At 38.5% G+C, this 16041-nt stretch overlaps 1 protein-coding gene across 1 annotated transcript; it reads right to left on the minus strand.

Moving 5' to 3' along the window:
* Nucleotides 1-1174: 1174 nt before the first annotated feature.
* On the minus strand, nucleotides 1175-15939 carry LOC139374101 (prostaglandin D2 receptor 2-like). The gene is made up of 4 exons (XM_071115093.1): nucleotides 15761-15939; nucleotides 15085-15197; nucleotides 13150-13298; nucleotides 1175-2467 (listed from the first exon to the last, which is right to left on the minus strand). Exons 1-4 carry the CDS (start codon nucleotides 15937-15939, stop codon nucleotides 1535-1537), a joined length of 1374 nt encoding a protein of 457 aa, XP_070971194.1. The 3' UTR covers nucleotides 1175-1534.
* Nucleotides 15940-16041: the final 102 nt, after the last annotated feature.

Here is a 16041-nt window from a genome sequence, read left to right on the forward strand (position 1 = left end):
AGAGAGACAGAGAGGCAGAGAGAGAGAGGCAGAGAGAGAGGCAGAGAGAGACAGAGAGGCGGAGAGAGCGAGGCGGAGAAGCGATAGTATTGATGAAGTATCTATTGAACATAATGCAAAAATCCCCATCAAAATCTTTCAGTTTAAACTAGACATATCGGGGGTTTGGAATACGTCTCAATCCTGTACCGGCCTTTCACATCTGAGGTGGAAAATAGCAGAGCTACAGCGTTGTTTATCAGACTAGAAACAGTCCCAAAAACTGGACTCTTTGCCAAGTGTCTAAAGCTGTCATCAAGGCGAAAGGTGGCTACTTTGAAGAATCTCAAATGTAAAATATATTTTGATTTGTTTAACACTTTTTTGGTTACTACATGATGTGTTATTTCATAGTTTTCATGTCTTCACTATTATTCTACAATGTAGAAAATAGTCTAAATAAATAAAAACCCATGTCCAAACATGTGGCTGGTCCTGTATTTCCTGAGCGTTCTTATATCTCCTAGATATCGGACAGACACATTAAAACCTTCTGTTTTGACGCAATGAATGTATTATTCAATGTGTTTCCATGGGCTTTAGTAGTAAAGGCCCAATTCAATACCTTATCAAAACAGGTTTTTACATTATTTTACATTACCTAGAGGTTAAGCAGAAAGCTAAAGAGGATCATACATTTAATGCATCAAAACCAATGGTGCTGAAATGTGATGAAAGGGTCAGCTGTTTGAACTGAAAGTAGAGGTCTGGGATGTGACAGGTCCTACTTGTATGTATCTACTGCTCTCTGGATGTGATACAATCACTTTATTTGCCAAGAGCATTAACACAAACCCAGAATGTGACTTAGTGGCCAGGTGCTGCCAGCAACAGACAATGCACAGACAGAATACAGACACACAGTCAACACAGTCAACAGCGTCATACATAGTATAAATACAGACAACAGACAATGCACAGACAGAATACAGACACACAGTCAACACAGTCAACAGCGTCATACACAGTATAAATACAGACAACAGACAATGCACAGACAGAATACAGACACACAGTCAACATAGTCAACCATGTCATACACAGTATAAATACAGACAACAGACAACTCTGGAGAGTGAAACTGCTGATGTGAAAGGGGATTTATAATCACATTTTGATTGATTTCTTTATTGATAGACAACTGCTTTCAAGAACACACACACACACACACAATTTCCACCAAAACGATGTCAGAGAATGAACTCTTTGTGAAATGCCAGATCATTTTGTTATTATATTAATATTCTACAAACGGTCACAAAAAAAATGGAATTCAAGTTAAAGAGAAACAACTAGTTAAACACGGACAGTTATTGAGGAACAGTTAAACAATGGGACAGGATGTAGTAATATACAGCACAGGATGTAGTAATATACAGCACAGGATGCAGTAATATACAGCACAGGAAGGACTCCTGGAGGCCAGCAGAACAACAGAGGTGATTCTTATTGTCTCAGTTGATGTCAACGACATTTTCTCATTCTCAGTATATAGTCAGTTCAGAGGGTCCTCTCCTTGCTCCAGGTCTCCACAACTGGCTTTGACGTTGTGGTTGATGGAGGCAGAGGAGGGCAGATGGTCTTCCTGGAGATGCGGAGACCCTGGAGTTCCCAGACAGCTTGGTGACGATAATGAGTTCCCTCCCAGGCTCCCCCTTCCCTTCCTCCACCCCTTCCTGATACTCAACCCCAGCCCCCCCTCTCCTACTCCACCCATCCCTCCCTCCTCCACCAGTCCCTCCATCAGCGCCCCCAGACTCTGTCTGATCCGGACGCAGAAGTTGGGACAGCTGAACGCGTACAGCACCGGGTTTAACACCGGGTTCAGGAAGGCAAAGGTCGTCGCTATTGGCAACCCCACCTCCACCAACACGACCTTGGTCGGCCAGTACTGGGCGGCAACCTCAATGAGGCAGAACACGTGATAAGGCGCCCAGCAGAGGGCAAACGTCGCGATGACTGATGTCACCATTTTGGTGAAGCCACGGGATAGGCTGGGCTCGGTCCGTCTAGAAGACAATTTGACGGAGGTGGAGGTAGGGGTGGAGCCTTTTGGGTTGGGGGTGGAGCTTTTGGTGTTTGTGTTGGGTTTTGACTCTCTACGTTCCACGTTGGTAACAATCAAAGCCCCAGTGAGTCTACTACTGCTGTTATTCCTCCTCCTCTTCCTCCTCTGGCTCAGACTGATGCCAAAGAGGGCGTAGCTCCCTGCAATCACCACTAGGGGGAGTAGGAACGCCAGGAGCGTCTTGGACACGGCGGTCGCCGCCTGCCGTACCCTACAGTCCCTCTCCAGCATCCCTGGCGACGAGTACAATCCAAAATGGTGGTAGCAGAGCTTCCTTCCGTCCGTCTTCTCCGTCACCGCCCGGAACAGGACGTAAGGGAAGGTGTTGGCCGCCGCCCACAACCAGCCCAAAGCACACACCTTGGAAGAAGAGAAAGGAGATTAGAAGATGACTTCATTGTCCAGTGCATGGATGTCTAACAGAAACGTGTCTTCTGCCTTATGCACTTTAGACAGAGTTATTGTTAAAGTGTCTACAATATTACAACAATGGGCAACACCCTATTGATGATTAAACACAGAGACACTGGAAACACTCACAGGTAATAATACATTATATAATCACATCATCAACGTACGAAAACAGAACTAATGACGTAACAGAACTAATGACGTTACAGAACTAATGACGTAACAGAACTAATGACGTAACAGAACTAATGACGTAACAGAACTAATGACGTAACAGAACTAATGACGTAACAGAACTAATGACGTAACAGAAATAATGACGTTACAGAACTAATGATGTAACAGAACTAATGACGTAACAGAACTAATGACGTTACAGAACTAATGATGTAACAGAACTAATGACGTAACATAACTAATGACGCAACAGAACTAATGACGTAACAGAACTAATGACGTTACAGAACTAATGACATAACAGAACTAATTATGTAACAGAACTAATGACGTAACAGAACTAATGACGTTACAGAACTAATGACGTAACAGAACTAATGACGTTACAGAACTAATGACGTAACAGAACTAATTATGTAACAGAACTAATGACGTTACAGAACTAATGATGTAACAGAACTAATGACGTAACAGAACTAATGATGTAACAGAACTAATGACGTAACAGAACTAATGACGTAACAGAACTAATGACGTAACAGAACTAATGACGTAACAGAACTAATGACGCAACAGAACTAATGATGTAACAGAACTAATGACGTAACAGAACTAATGACGTAACAGAACTAATGACGTAACAGAACTAATGACGTAACAGAACTAATGACGCAACAGGACTAATGACGCAACAGAACTAATGACGCTACAGAACTAATGACGTAACAGAACTAATGACGTAACAGAACTAATTATGTAACAGAACTAATGACGTAACAGAACTAATGACGTTACAGAACTAATGACGTAACAGAACTAATGACGTTACAGAACTAATGACGTAACAGAACTAATTATGTAACAGAACTAATGACGTTACAGAACTAATGATGTAACAGAACTAATGACGTAACAGAACTAATGATGTAACAGAACTAATGACGTAACAGAACTAATGACGTAACAGAACTAATGACGCAACAGAACTAATGACGTAACAGAACTAATGATGTAACAGAACTAATGACGTAACAGAACTAATGACGTAACAGAACTAATGATGTAACAGAACTAATGACGTAACAGAACTAATGACGTAACAGAACTAATGACGTTACAGAACTAATGACGTAACAGAACTAATGACGTAACAGAACTAATGACGTTACAGAACTAATGATGTAACAGAACTAATGACGTAACAGAACTAATGATGTAACAGAACTAATGACGTAACAGAACTAATGATGTAACAGAACTAATGACGTAACAGAACTAATGACGTAACAGAACTAATGACGTAACAGAACTAATGACGTAACAGAACTAATGACGTAACAGAACTAATGATGTAACAGAACTAATAACGTAACAGAACTAATAACGTAACAGAACTAATGACGAAACAGAACTAATAACGTAACAGAACTAATGACGTAACAGAACTAATGACGCAACAGAACTAATGACGTAACAGAACTAATGACGTAACAGAACTAATGACGTTACAGAACTAATGATGTAACAGAACTAATGACGTAACAGAACTAATGATGTAACAGAACTAATGACGTAACAGAACTAATGACGCAACAGAACTAATGACGCAACAGAACTAATGACGCAACAGAACTAATGACGCAACAGAACTAATGACGCAACAGAACTAATGACGTTACAGAACTAATGACGTAACAGAACTAATGACGTAACAGAACTAATGACGTAACAGAACTAATGACGCAACAGAACTAATGACGCAACAGAACTAATGACGTTACAGAACTAATGACGTAACAGAACTAATGATGTAACAGAACTAATGACGCAACAGAACTAATGACGCAACAGAACTAATGACGTGACAGAACTAATGATGTAACAGAGCTAATGATGTAACAGAACTAATGACGTAACAGAACTAATGATGTAACAGAACTAATGACGTAACAGAACTAATGATGTAACAGAACTAATGACGTAACAGAACTAATGACGTAACAGAACTAATGATTTAACAGAACTAATGACGTAACAGAACTAATGACGTTACAGAACTAATGATGTAACAGAACTAATGACGTAACAGAACTAATGATGTAACAGAACTAATGACGTAACAGAACTAATGACGCAACAGAACTAATGACGCAACAGAACTAATGACGCAACAGAACTAATGACGCAACAGAACTAATGACGTTACAGAACTAATGACGTAACAGAAATAATGATGTAACAGAACTAATGACGCAACAGAACTAATGACGCAACAGAACTAATGACGTGACAGAACTAATGATGTAACAGAGCTAATGATGTAACAGAACTAATGACATTACAGAACTAATGACGTAACAGAACTAATGACGTAACAGAACTAATGACGTAACAGAACTAATGACGTAACGGAGCTAATAACGTAACAGAACTAATGACGAAACAGAACTAATAACGTAACAGAACTAATGACGTAACAGAACTAATGACGTAACAGAACTAATGATGTAACAGAACTAATGACGCAACAGAACTAATGACGTAACAGAACTAATGACGTAACAGAACTAATGACGTTACAGAACTAATGATGTAACAGAACTAATGACGTAACAGAACTAATGATGTAACAGAACTAATGACGCAACAGAACTAATGACGCAACAGAACTAATGACGCAACAGAACTAATGACGCAACAGAACTAATGACGTTACAGAACTAATGACGTAACAGAACTAATGATGTAACAGAACTAATGATGTAACAGAACTAATGACGCAACAGAACTAATGACGCAACAGAACTAATGACGTAACAGAACTAATGATGTAACAGAGCTAATGATGTAACAGAACTAATGACGTAACAGAACTAATGACGTAACAGAACTAATGATGTAACAGAACTAATGACGTAACAGAACTAATGATGTAACAGAACTAATGACGTAACAGAACTAATGACGTAACAGAACTAATGATTTAACAGAACTAATGACGTAACAGAACTAATGACGTTACAGAACTAATGATGTAACAGAACTAATGACGTAACAGAACTAATGATGTAACAGAACTAATGACGTAACAGAACTAATGACGCAACAGAACTAATGACGCAACAGAACTAATGACGCAACAGAACTAATGACGCAACAGAACTAATGACGTTACAGAACTAATGACGTAACAGAACTAATGATGTAACAGAACTAATGACGCAACAGAACTAATGACGCAACAGAACTAATGACGTGACAGAACTAATGATGTAACAGAACTAATGACGCAACAGAACTAATGACACAACAGAACTAATGACGTAACAGAACTAATGACGTTACAGAACTAATGACGTAACAGAACTAATGATGTAACAGAACTAATGATGTAACAGAACTAATGACGTTACAGAACTAATGATGTAACAGAACTAATGACGTAACAGAACTAATGATGTAACAGAACTAATGACGTTAAAGGAACAAATGACGTAACAGAACTAATGATGTAACAGAACTAATGACGTAACAGAACTAATGATGTAACAGAACTAATGACGTAACAGAACTAATGACGTAACAGAACTAATGATTTAACAGAACTAATGACGTAACAGAACTAATGACGTTACAGAACTAATGATGTAACAGAACTAATGACGTAACAGAACTAATGATGTAACAGAACTAATGACGTAACAGAACTAATGACGCAACAGAACTAATGACACAACAGAACTAATGACGCAACAGAACTAATGACGCAACAGAACTAATGACGTTACAGAACTAATGACGTAACAGAAATAATGATGTAACAGAACTAATGACGCAACAGAACTAATGACGCAACAGAACTAATGACGTGACAGAACTAATGATGTAACAGAGCTAATGATGTAACAGAACTAATGACATTACAGAACTAATGACGTAACAGAACTAATGACGTAACAGAACTAATGACGTAACAGAACTAATGACGTAACGGAGCTAATAACGTAACAGAACTAATGACGAAACAGAACTAATAACGTAACAGAACTAATGACGTAACAGAACTAATGACGTAACAGAACTAATGATGTAACAGAACTAATGACGCAACAGAACTAATGACGTAACAGAACTAATGACGTAACAGAACTAATGACGTTACAGAACTAATGATGTAACAGAACTAATGACGTAACAGAACTAATGATGTAACAGAACTAATGACGCAACAGAACTAATGACGCAACAGAACTAATGACGCAACAGAACTAATGACGCAACAGAACTAATGACGTTACAGAACTAATGACGTAACAGAACTAATGATGTAACAGAACTAATGATGTAACAGAACTAATGACGTAACAGAACTAATGACGCAACAGAACTAATGACGTAACAGAACTAATGATGTAACAGAGCTAATGATGTAACAGAACTAATGACGTAACAGAACTAATGACGTAACAGAACTAATGATGTAACAGAACTAATGACGTAACAGAACTAATGATGTAACAGAACTAATGACGTAACAGAACTAATGACGTAACAGAACTAATGATTTAACAGAACTAATGACGTAACAGAACTAATGACGTTACAGAACTAATGATGTAACAGAACTAATGACGTAACAGAACTAATGATGTAACAGAACTAATGACGTAACAGAACTAATGACGCAACAGAACTAATGACGCAACAGAACTAATGACGCAACAGAACTAATGACGCAACAGAACTAATGACGTTACAGAACTAATGACGTAACAGAACTAATGATGTAACAGAACTAATGACGCAACAGAACTAATGACGCAACAGAACTAATGACGTGACAGAACTAATGATGTAACAGAACTAATGACGCAACAGAACTAATGACATAACAGAACTAATTATGTAACAGAACTAATGACGTAACAGAACTAATGACGTTACAGAACTAATGACGTAACAGAACTAATGACGTTACAGAACTAATGACGTAACAGAACTAATTATGTAACAGAACTAATGACGTTACAGAACTAATGATGTAACAGAACTAATGACGTAACAGAACTAATGATGTAACAGAACTAATGACGTAACAGAACTAATGACGTAACAGAACTAATGACGTAACAGAACTAATGACGTAACAGAACTAATGACGCAACAGAACTAATGATGTAACAGAACTAATGACGTAACAGAACTAATGACGTAACAGAACTAATGACGTAACAGAACTAATGACGTAACAGAACTAATGACGCAACAGAACTAATGACGCAACAGAACTAATGACGCTACAGAACTAATGACGTAACAGAACTAATGACGTAACAGAACTAATTATGTAACAGAACTAATGACGTAACAGAACTAATGACGTTACAGAACTAATGACGTAACAGAACTAATGACGTTACAGAACTAATGACGTAACAGAACTAATTATGTAACAGAACTAATGACGTTACAGAACTAATGATGTAACAGAACTAATGACGTAACAGAACTAATGATGTAACAGAACTAATGACGTAACAGAACTAATGACGTAACAGAACTAATGACGCAACAGAACTAATGACGTAACAGAACTAATGATGTAACAGAACTAATGACGTAACAGAACTAATGACGTAACAGAACTAATGATGTAACAGAACTAATGACGTAACAGAACTAATGACGTAACAGAACTAATGACGTTACAGAACTAATGACGTAACAGAACTAATGACGTAACAGAACTAATGACGTTACAGAACTAATGATGTAACAGAACTAATGACGTAACAGAACTAATGATGTAACAGAACTAATGACGTAACAGAACTAATGATGTAACAGAACTAATGACGTAACAGAACTAATGACGTAACAGAACTAATGACGTAACAGAACTAATGACGTAACAGAACTAATGACGTAACAGAACTAATGATGTAACAGAACTAATAACGTAACAGAACTAATAACGTAACAGAACTAATGACGAAACAGAACTAATAACGTAACAGAACTAATGACGTAACAGAACTAATGACGCAACAGAACTAATGACGTAACAGAACTAATGACGTAACAGAACTAATGACGTTACAGAACTAATGATGTAACAGAACTAATGACGTAACAGAACTAATGATGTAACAGAACTAATGACGTAACAGAACTAATGACGCAACAGAACTAATGACGCAACAGAACTAATGACGCAACAGAACTAATGACGCAACAGAACTAATGACGCAACAGAACTAATGACGTTACAGAACTAATGACGTAACAGAACTAATGACGTAACAGAACTAATGACGTAACAGAACTAATGACGCAACAGAACTAATGACGCAACAGAACTAATGACGTTACAGAACTAATGACGTAACAGAACTAATGATGTAACAGAACTAATGACGCAACAGAACTAATGACGCAACAGAACTAATGACGTGACAGAACTAATGATGTAACAGAGCTAATGATGTAACAGAACTAATGACGTAACAGAACTAATGATGTAACAGAACTAATGACGTAACAGAACTAATGATGTAACAGAACTAATGACGTAACAGAACTAATGACGTAACAGAACTAATGATTTAACAGAACTAATGACGTAACAGAACTAATGACGTTACAGAACTAATGATGTAACAGAACTAATGACGTAACAGAACTAATGATGTAACAGAACTAATGACGTAACAGAACTAATGACGCAACAGAACTAATGACGCAACAGAACTAATGACGCAACAGAACTAATGACGCAACAGAACTAATGACGTTACAGAACTAATGACGTAACAGAAATAATGATGTAACAGAACTAATGACGCAACAGAACTAATGACGCAACAGAACTAATGACGTGACAGAACTAATGATGTAACAGAGCTAATGATGTAACAGAACTAATGACATTACAGAACTAATGACGTAACAGAACTAATGACGTAACAGAACTAATGACGTAACAGAACTAATGACGTAACGGAGCTAATAACGTAACAGAACTAATGACGAAACAGAACTAATAACGTAACAGAACTAATGACGTAACAGAACTAATGACGTAACAGAACTAATGATGTAACAGAACTAATGACGCAACAGAACTAATGACGTAACAGAACTAATGACGTAACAGAACTAATGACGTTACAGAACTAATGATGTAACAGAACTAATGACGTAACAGAACTAATGATGTAACAGAACTAATGACGCAACAGAACTAATGACGCAACAGAACTAATGACGCAACAGAACTAATGACGCAACAGAACTAATGACGTTACAGAACTAATGACGTAACAGAACTAATGATGTAACAGAACTAATGATGTAACAGAACTAATGACGCAACAGAACTAATGACGCAACAGAACTAATGACGTAACAGAACTAATGATGTAACAGAGCTAATGATGTAACAGAACTAATGACGTAACAGAACTAATGACGTAACAGAACTAATGATGTAACAGAACTAATGACGTAACAGAACTAATGATGTAACAGAACTAATGACGTAACAGAACTAATGACGTAACAGAACTAATGATTTAACAGAACTAATGACGTAACAGAACTAATGACGTTACAGAACTAATGATGTAACAGAACTAATGACGTAACAGAACTAATGATGTAACAGAACTAATGACGTAACAGAACTAATGACGCAACAGAACTAATGACGCAACAGAACTAATGACGCAACAGAACTAATGACGCAACAGAACTAATGACGTTACAGAACTAATGACGTAACAGAACTAATGATGTAACAGAACTAATGACGCAACAGAACTAATGACGCAACAGAACTAATGACGTGACAGAACTAATGATGTAACAGAACTAATGACGCAACAGAACTAATGACACAACAGAACTAATGACGTAACAGAACTAATGACGTTACAGAACTAATGACGTAACAGAACTAATGATGTAACAGAACTAATGATGTAACAGAACTAATGACGTTACAGAACTAATGATGTAACAGAACTAATGACGTAACAGAACTAATGATGTAACAGAACTAATGACGTTAAAGGAACAAATGACGTAACAGAACTAATGATGTAACAGAACTAATGACGTAACAGAACTAATGATGTAACAGAACTAATGACGTAACAGAACTAATGACGTAACAGAACTAATGATTTAACAGAACTAATGACGTAACAGAACTAATGACGTTACAGAACTAATGATGTAACAGAACTAATGACGTAACAGAACTAATGATGTAACAGAACTAATGACGTAACAGAACTAATGACGCAACAGAACTAATGACACAACAGAACTAATGACGCAACAGAACTAATGACGCAACAGAACTAATGACGTTACAGAACTAATGACGTAACAGAAATAATGATGTAACAGAACTAATGACGCAACAGAACTAATGACGCAACAGAACTAATGACGTGACAGAACTAATGATGTAACAGAGCTAATGATGTAACAGAACTAATGACATTACAGAACTAATGACGTAACAGAACTAATGACGTAACAGAACTAATGACGTAACAGAACTAATGACGTAACGGAGCTAATAACGTAACAGAACTAATGACGAAACAGAACTAATAACGTAACAGAACTAATGACGTAACAGAACTAATGACGTAACAGAACTAATGATGTAACAGAACTAATGACGCAACAGAACTAATGACGTAACAGAACTAATGACGTAACAGAACTAATGACGTTACAGAACTAATGATGTAACAGAACTAATGACGTAACAGAACTAATGATGTAACAGAACTAATGACGCAACAGAACTAATGACGCAACAGAACTAATGACGCAACAGAACTAATGACGCAACAGAACTAATGACGTTACAGAACTAATGACGTAACAGAACTAATGATGTAACAGAACTAATGATGTAACAGAACTAATGACGTAACAGAACTAATGACGCAACAGAACTAATGACGTAACAGAACTAATGATGTAACAGAGCTAATGATGTAACAGAACTAATGACGTAACAGAACTAATGACGTAACAGAACTAATGATGTAACAGAACTAATGACGTAACAGAACTAATGATGTAACAGAACTAATGACGTAACAGAACTAATGACGTAACAGAACTAATGATTTAACAGAACTAATGACGTAACAGAACTAATGACGTTACAGAACTAATGATGTAACAGAACTAATGACGTAACAGAACTAATGATGTAACAGAACTAATGACGTAACAGAACTAATGACGCAACAGAACTAATGACGCAACAGAACTAATGACGCAACAGAACTAATGACGCAACAGAACTAATGACGTTACAGAACTAATGACGTAACAGAACTAATGATGTAACAGAACTAATGACGCAACAGAACTAATGACGCAACAGAACTAATGACGTGACAGAACTAATGATGTAACAGAACTAATGACGCAACAGAACTAATGACACAACAGAACTAATGACGTAACAGAACTAATGACGTTACAGAACTAATGACGTAACAGAACTAATGATGTAACAGAACTAATGATGTAACAGAACTAATGACGTTACAGAACTAATGACGTAACAGAACTAATGACGTAACAGAACTAATGACGTAACAGAACTAATGACGTTAAAGGAACAAATGACGTAACAGAACTAATGATGTAACAGAACTAATGACGTAACAGAACTATTGACGTAACAGAACTAATGACGTAACAGAACTAATGACGTAACAGAACTAATGACGTAACAGAACTAATGACGTAACAGAACTAATGACGTTACAGAACTAATGATGTAACAGAACTAATGACGTAACAGAACTAATGACGCAACAGAACTAATGACGCAACAGAACTAATGACGCAACAGAACTAATGACGTAACAGAACTAATGACGTTACAGAACTAATGACGTTACAGAACTAATGACGTAACAGAACTAATGATGTAACAGAACTAATGATGTAACAGAACTAATGACGTAACAGAACTAATGACGTTACAGAACTAATGACGTAACAGAACTAATGATGTAACAGAACTACTGATGTAACAGAACTAATGACGTAACAGAACTAATGATGTAACAGAACTAATGACGCAACAGAACTAATGACGTAACAGAACTAATGACGTTACAGAACTAATGACGTAACAGAACTAATGACGTAACAGAACTAATAACGTAACAGAACTAATAACGTAACAGAACTAATGACGTAACAGAACTAATGACGTAACAGAACTAATGACGTAACAGAACTAATGACGTAACAGAACTAATAACGTAACAGAACTAATAACGTAACAGAACTAATGACGTAACAGAACTAATGACGTAACAGAACTAATGACGTAACAGAACTAATTATGTGACAGAACTAATGACGTAACAGAACTAATGATGTAACAAAACAGAAAGTAAAACCTTCCAGGCGGCGCTGATGGAGCGGTGGTTCTGGCTCCAGACGGGCCGCGCCACCAGGAGACAGCGGTCCAGAGAAATGGCCGCCAGGAGGAAGGCTGACACAAACATGTTGAGGAAGAAGACTGAGGACTGGGCCGTACACAGCAGACCTAGAGGATAGGATCAACTTTATTGTTCCCGAAGGGAAAACAGTGCTGCTGTATTGTAAACATCAATGGTGTAACTCATGTGGGGCTGAGTGGCGCAGCGGTCTAAGGCACTGCATCGCAGTGCTAGAGGCGTCACTAAAGACCTGGGTTCGATTGCGGGCTGTATCACAACCAGCCGTGATCAGGAGTCCCATCGGGCTCCATACAATTGGCCCTGTGTTGTCCGGGTTAAGGGAGGGTTTGGCTGGTGTAGGCCGTCATTGTAAATAAGATTTGTTGTTAACTGACTTGCCTAGTTAAATAAAGGTTCAATGAAAAATGTGACAGATACACTATTAATCTAACATATCTCTCTATACACTACATGACCAACAGTATGTGGACACCTGCTCATCAAACATCTCATTCCAAAATCATGGGCATCAATATGGAGTTGGTTCCCTATTTGCTGCTATAACATCCTCCTCTCTCATGGCGGCATTGTCATGCTGATACAGGCAAGGGCCTTCCCCAAACTGTTGCCACAAAGTCGGAAGCACAGAATTGTCTAGAATGTAATTTTATGCTGTAGCGTTAAGATTTCCCTTCACTGGAACTAAGGTGCGAACTGAAGTGCGCTACACACTTCAGCGGTCCTGTTCCGTGAGTTTGTGTGGCCTACCACTTTGTGGCTGAGCCGTTGTTGCTCCAAGACGTTTCCACTTCACAATAACAGCACTTGCAGTGGACCGGGGCAGCGCTAGCAGGGCAGAAATTTGACACTGACTTGTTGGAACGGTGGCATCCTATGACGTTGCCACGTTGAGCTCTTCAGTAAGGACTTTCTACTGCAAATGTCTATGGAGACTGCATGGCTGTGTGCTTGAATTTATACACCTGTCTCCAACGGGTGTGGCTGAAATAGCCAAATCCACTCATTTGAAAGGGTGTCCACATACTTTTGTGTATGTAGTGTAGATTACCAATACCCATGTCATACATATCTTGTACATACAGTATACATATACATTTAATGCACACTGTCAGTGGCTTACTAGTTTAACTCCTACGTATTGCTGTTAATGTATTTCAATGTAGGCGTACCTATAGACACGACAATGGAGAGGCTGTTGTCATAAAGCCCCTAGTCATCAGAATGGCAGAATTTGTCAGCCATTTTATCTGGGACCCTCTATTGTTAGGACGTCACATGGAAGTAGTTCACATCTACCCAGCGCAGAGGTTATAAAGGTTACAAAGGTTATAAAGGTTATAGAGGTTATAAAGGTTATAAAGGTTATAGAGGTTATAAAGGTTATAGAGGTTATAAAGGTTATAAAGGTTATAAAGGTTATAGAGGTTATAAAGGTTATAAAGGTTATAGAGGTTATAAAGGTTATAAAGGTTATAAAGGTTATAGAGGTTGTAAAGGTTATAGAGGTTATAGAGGTTATAAAGGTTACAAAGGTTATAAAGGTTATAGAGGTTATAAAGGTTATAAAGGTTATAGAGGTTATAAAGGTTATAGAGGTTATAAAGGTTATAGAGGCTATAAAGGTTATAGAGGTTATAAAGGTTATAAAGGTTATAAAGGTTATAGAGGTTATAAAGGTTATAAAGGTTATAGAGGTTATAAAGGTTATAAAGGTTATAGAGGTTATAAAAGAAAATGCCTGAGCGGAGTTCCCACCTCTGGAGTTGAGCAGGAAAGGAAGTTAGGTTGAGTTAGCTATATCCCGGAAAACCGGATGCATCTGGTTGTTGGCAACTCCGCTAACGGTGACTGATATATGGTCTATGGGCGTACCTCCCAGCTCCCAGCTGTGTGAGGAGTGCAGGTAGTGTGTAAAGAGAGGGAGGGTCAGCGTAGCCAGGAAGTCTGACAGGGCCAGGTTGAGAACCCAGACAGAGGCCACGGTCCTGTGAAGAAAAAAGAAGGGAATTCACGTTATTCCCAACTTATTCTGGTCCCTCCGGACGCCACACACACTGTCTAAGCAGAAAACACTACACTGACACAACCTGTGAACCAGGGTAGAATTAAAAGCAGCAAATTCAGGAAATAAACTCATATTACAATTCAATAGTATAAAATAATGACATTTATTTTCAGTAACTCCTCAATAAAGTGAAAAGGAGAAGTTATTTTCTTTCAAACGTTTTTACATGTCTGCATTGTTTATTCAAATCGCTTCCTGAACTGACTGCCTTCATTTAGATATGAGCCAAACCCTGCTGTGAGCACACACACACACAGCAACCCCCCCACACCCACCACACACACACAGCGACACCCCCCCCCACACCCACCACACACACAAACAAAAAAACGCCACACACACACAGCAACCCCCCCACACCCACCACACACACAAAGAAACCCCCCCACCACACACACACAGCAACCCCCCCACACCCACCACACACACAAAGAAACCCCCCACCACACACACACAGCAACCACACACCACCAGCCAACCTACCGGCGGCGCAGGCGGAAGCCGACCACCCAGAGGACCAGAGCGTTCTCCAGGATACCCAGACAGGAGACCAGGCCGTGGACCCACACCACCACCAGGTTGACCCCTGTGTTGTTGTTTAGAGAGTGGTCCAGCATGGTCTGGAGGAGAGGACAGAACGCAGAGGAGGAGGAGTTGAACATCCTGGATGAGAGTGATGAGGAAGTGGAGGACAGTTGGAGGTCTTGGCTCTGGAGGGAAAGAGAGGGATGAATGGGTGGTATATATGCTGTTGTAGAAAGGGC

Source organism: Oncorhynchus clarkii, chromosome 19, assembly GCF_045791955.1.
Source record: "Oncorhynchus clarkii lewisi isolate Uvic-CL-2024 chromosome 19, UVic_Ocla_1.0, whole genome shotgun sequence".
Lineage (NCBI taxonomy): Eukaryota > Metazoa > Chordata > Actinopteri > Salmoniformes > Salmonidae > Oncorhynchus > Oncorhynchus clarkii.

Coding starts and splice junctions, on each gene's coding strand:
- LOC139374101 (XM_071115093.1), bottom strand. CDS start 15,939: ATGTTCAACTCCTCCTCCTCTGCGTTCTGTCCTCTCCTCCAGACCATG. Junction 13,299..15,084: donor ACACAGCTGGGAGCTGGGAG/GTACGCCCATAG, acceptor CCTATCCTCTAG/GTCTGCTGTGTACGGCCCAG. Junction 2,468..13,149: donor CCATCAGCGCCGCCTGGAAG/GTTTTACTTTCT, acceptor TCTTCTTCCAAG/GTGTGTGCTTTGGGCTGGTT.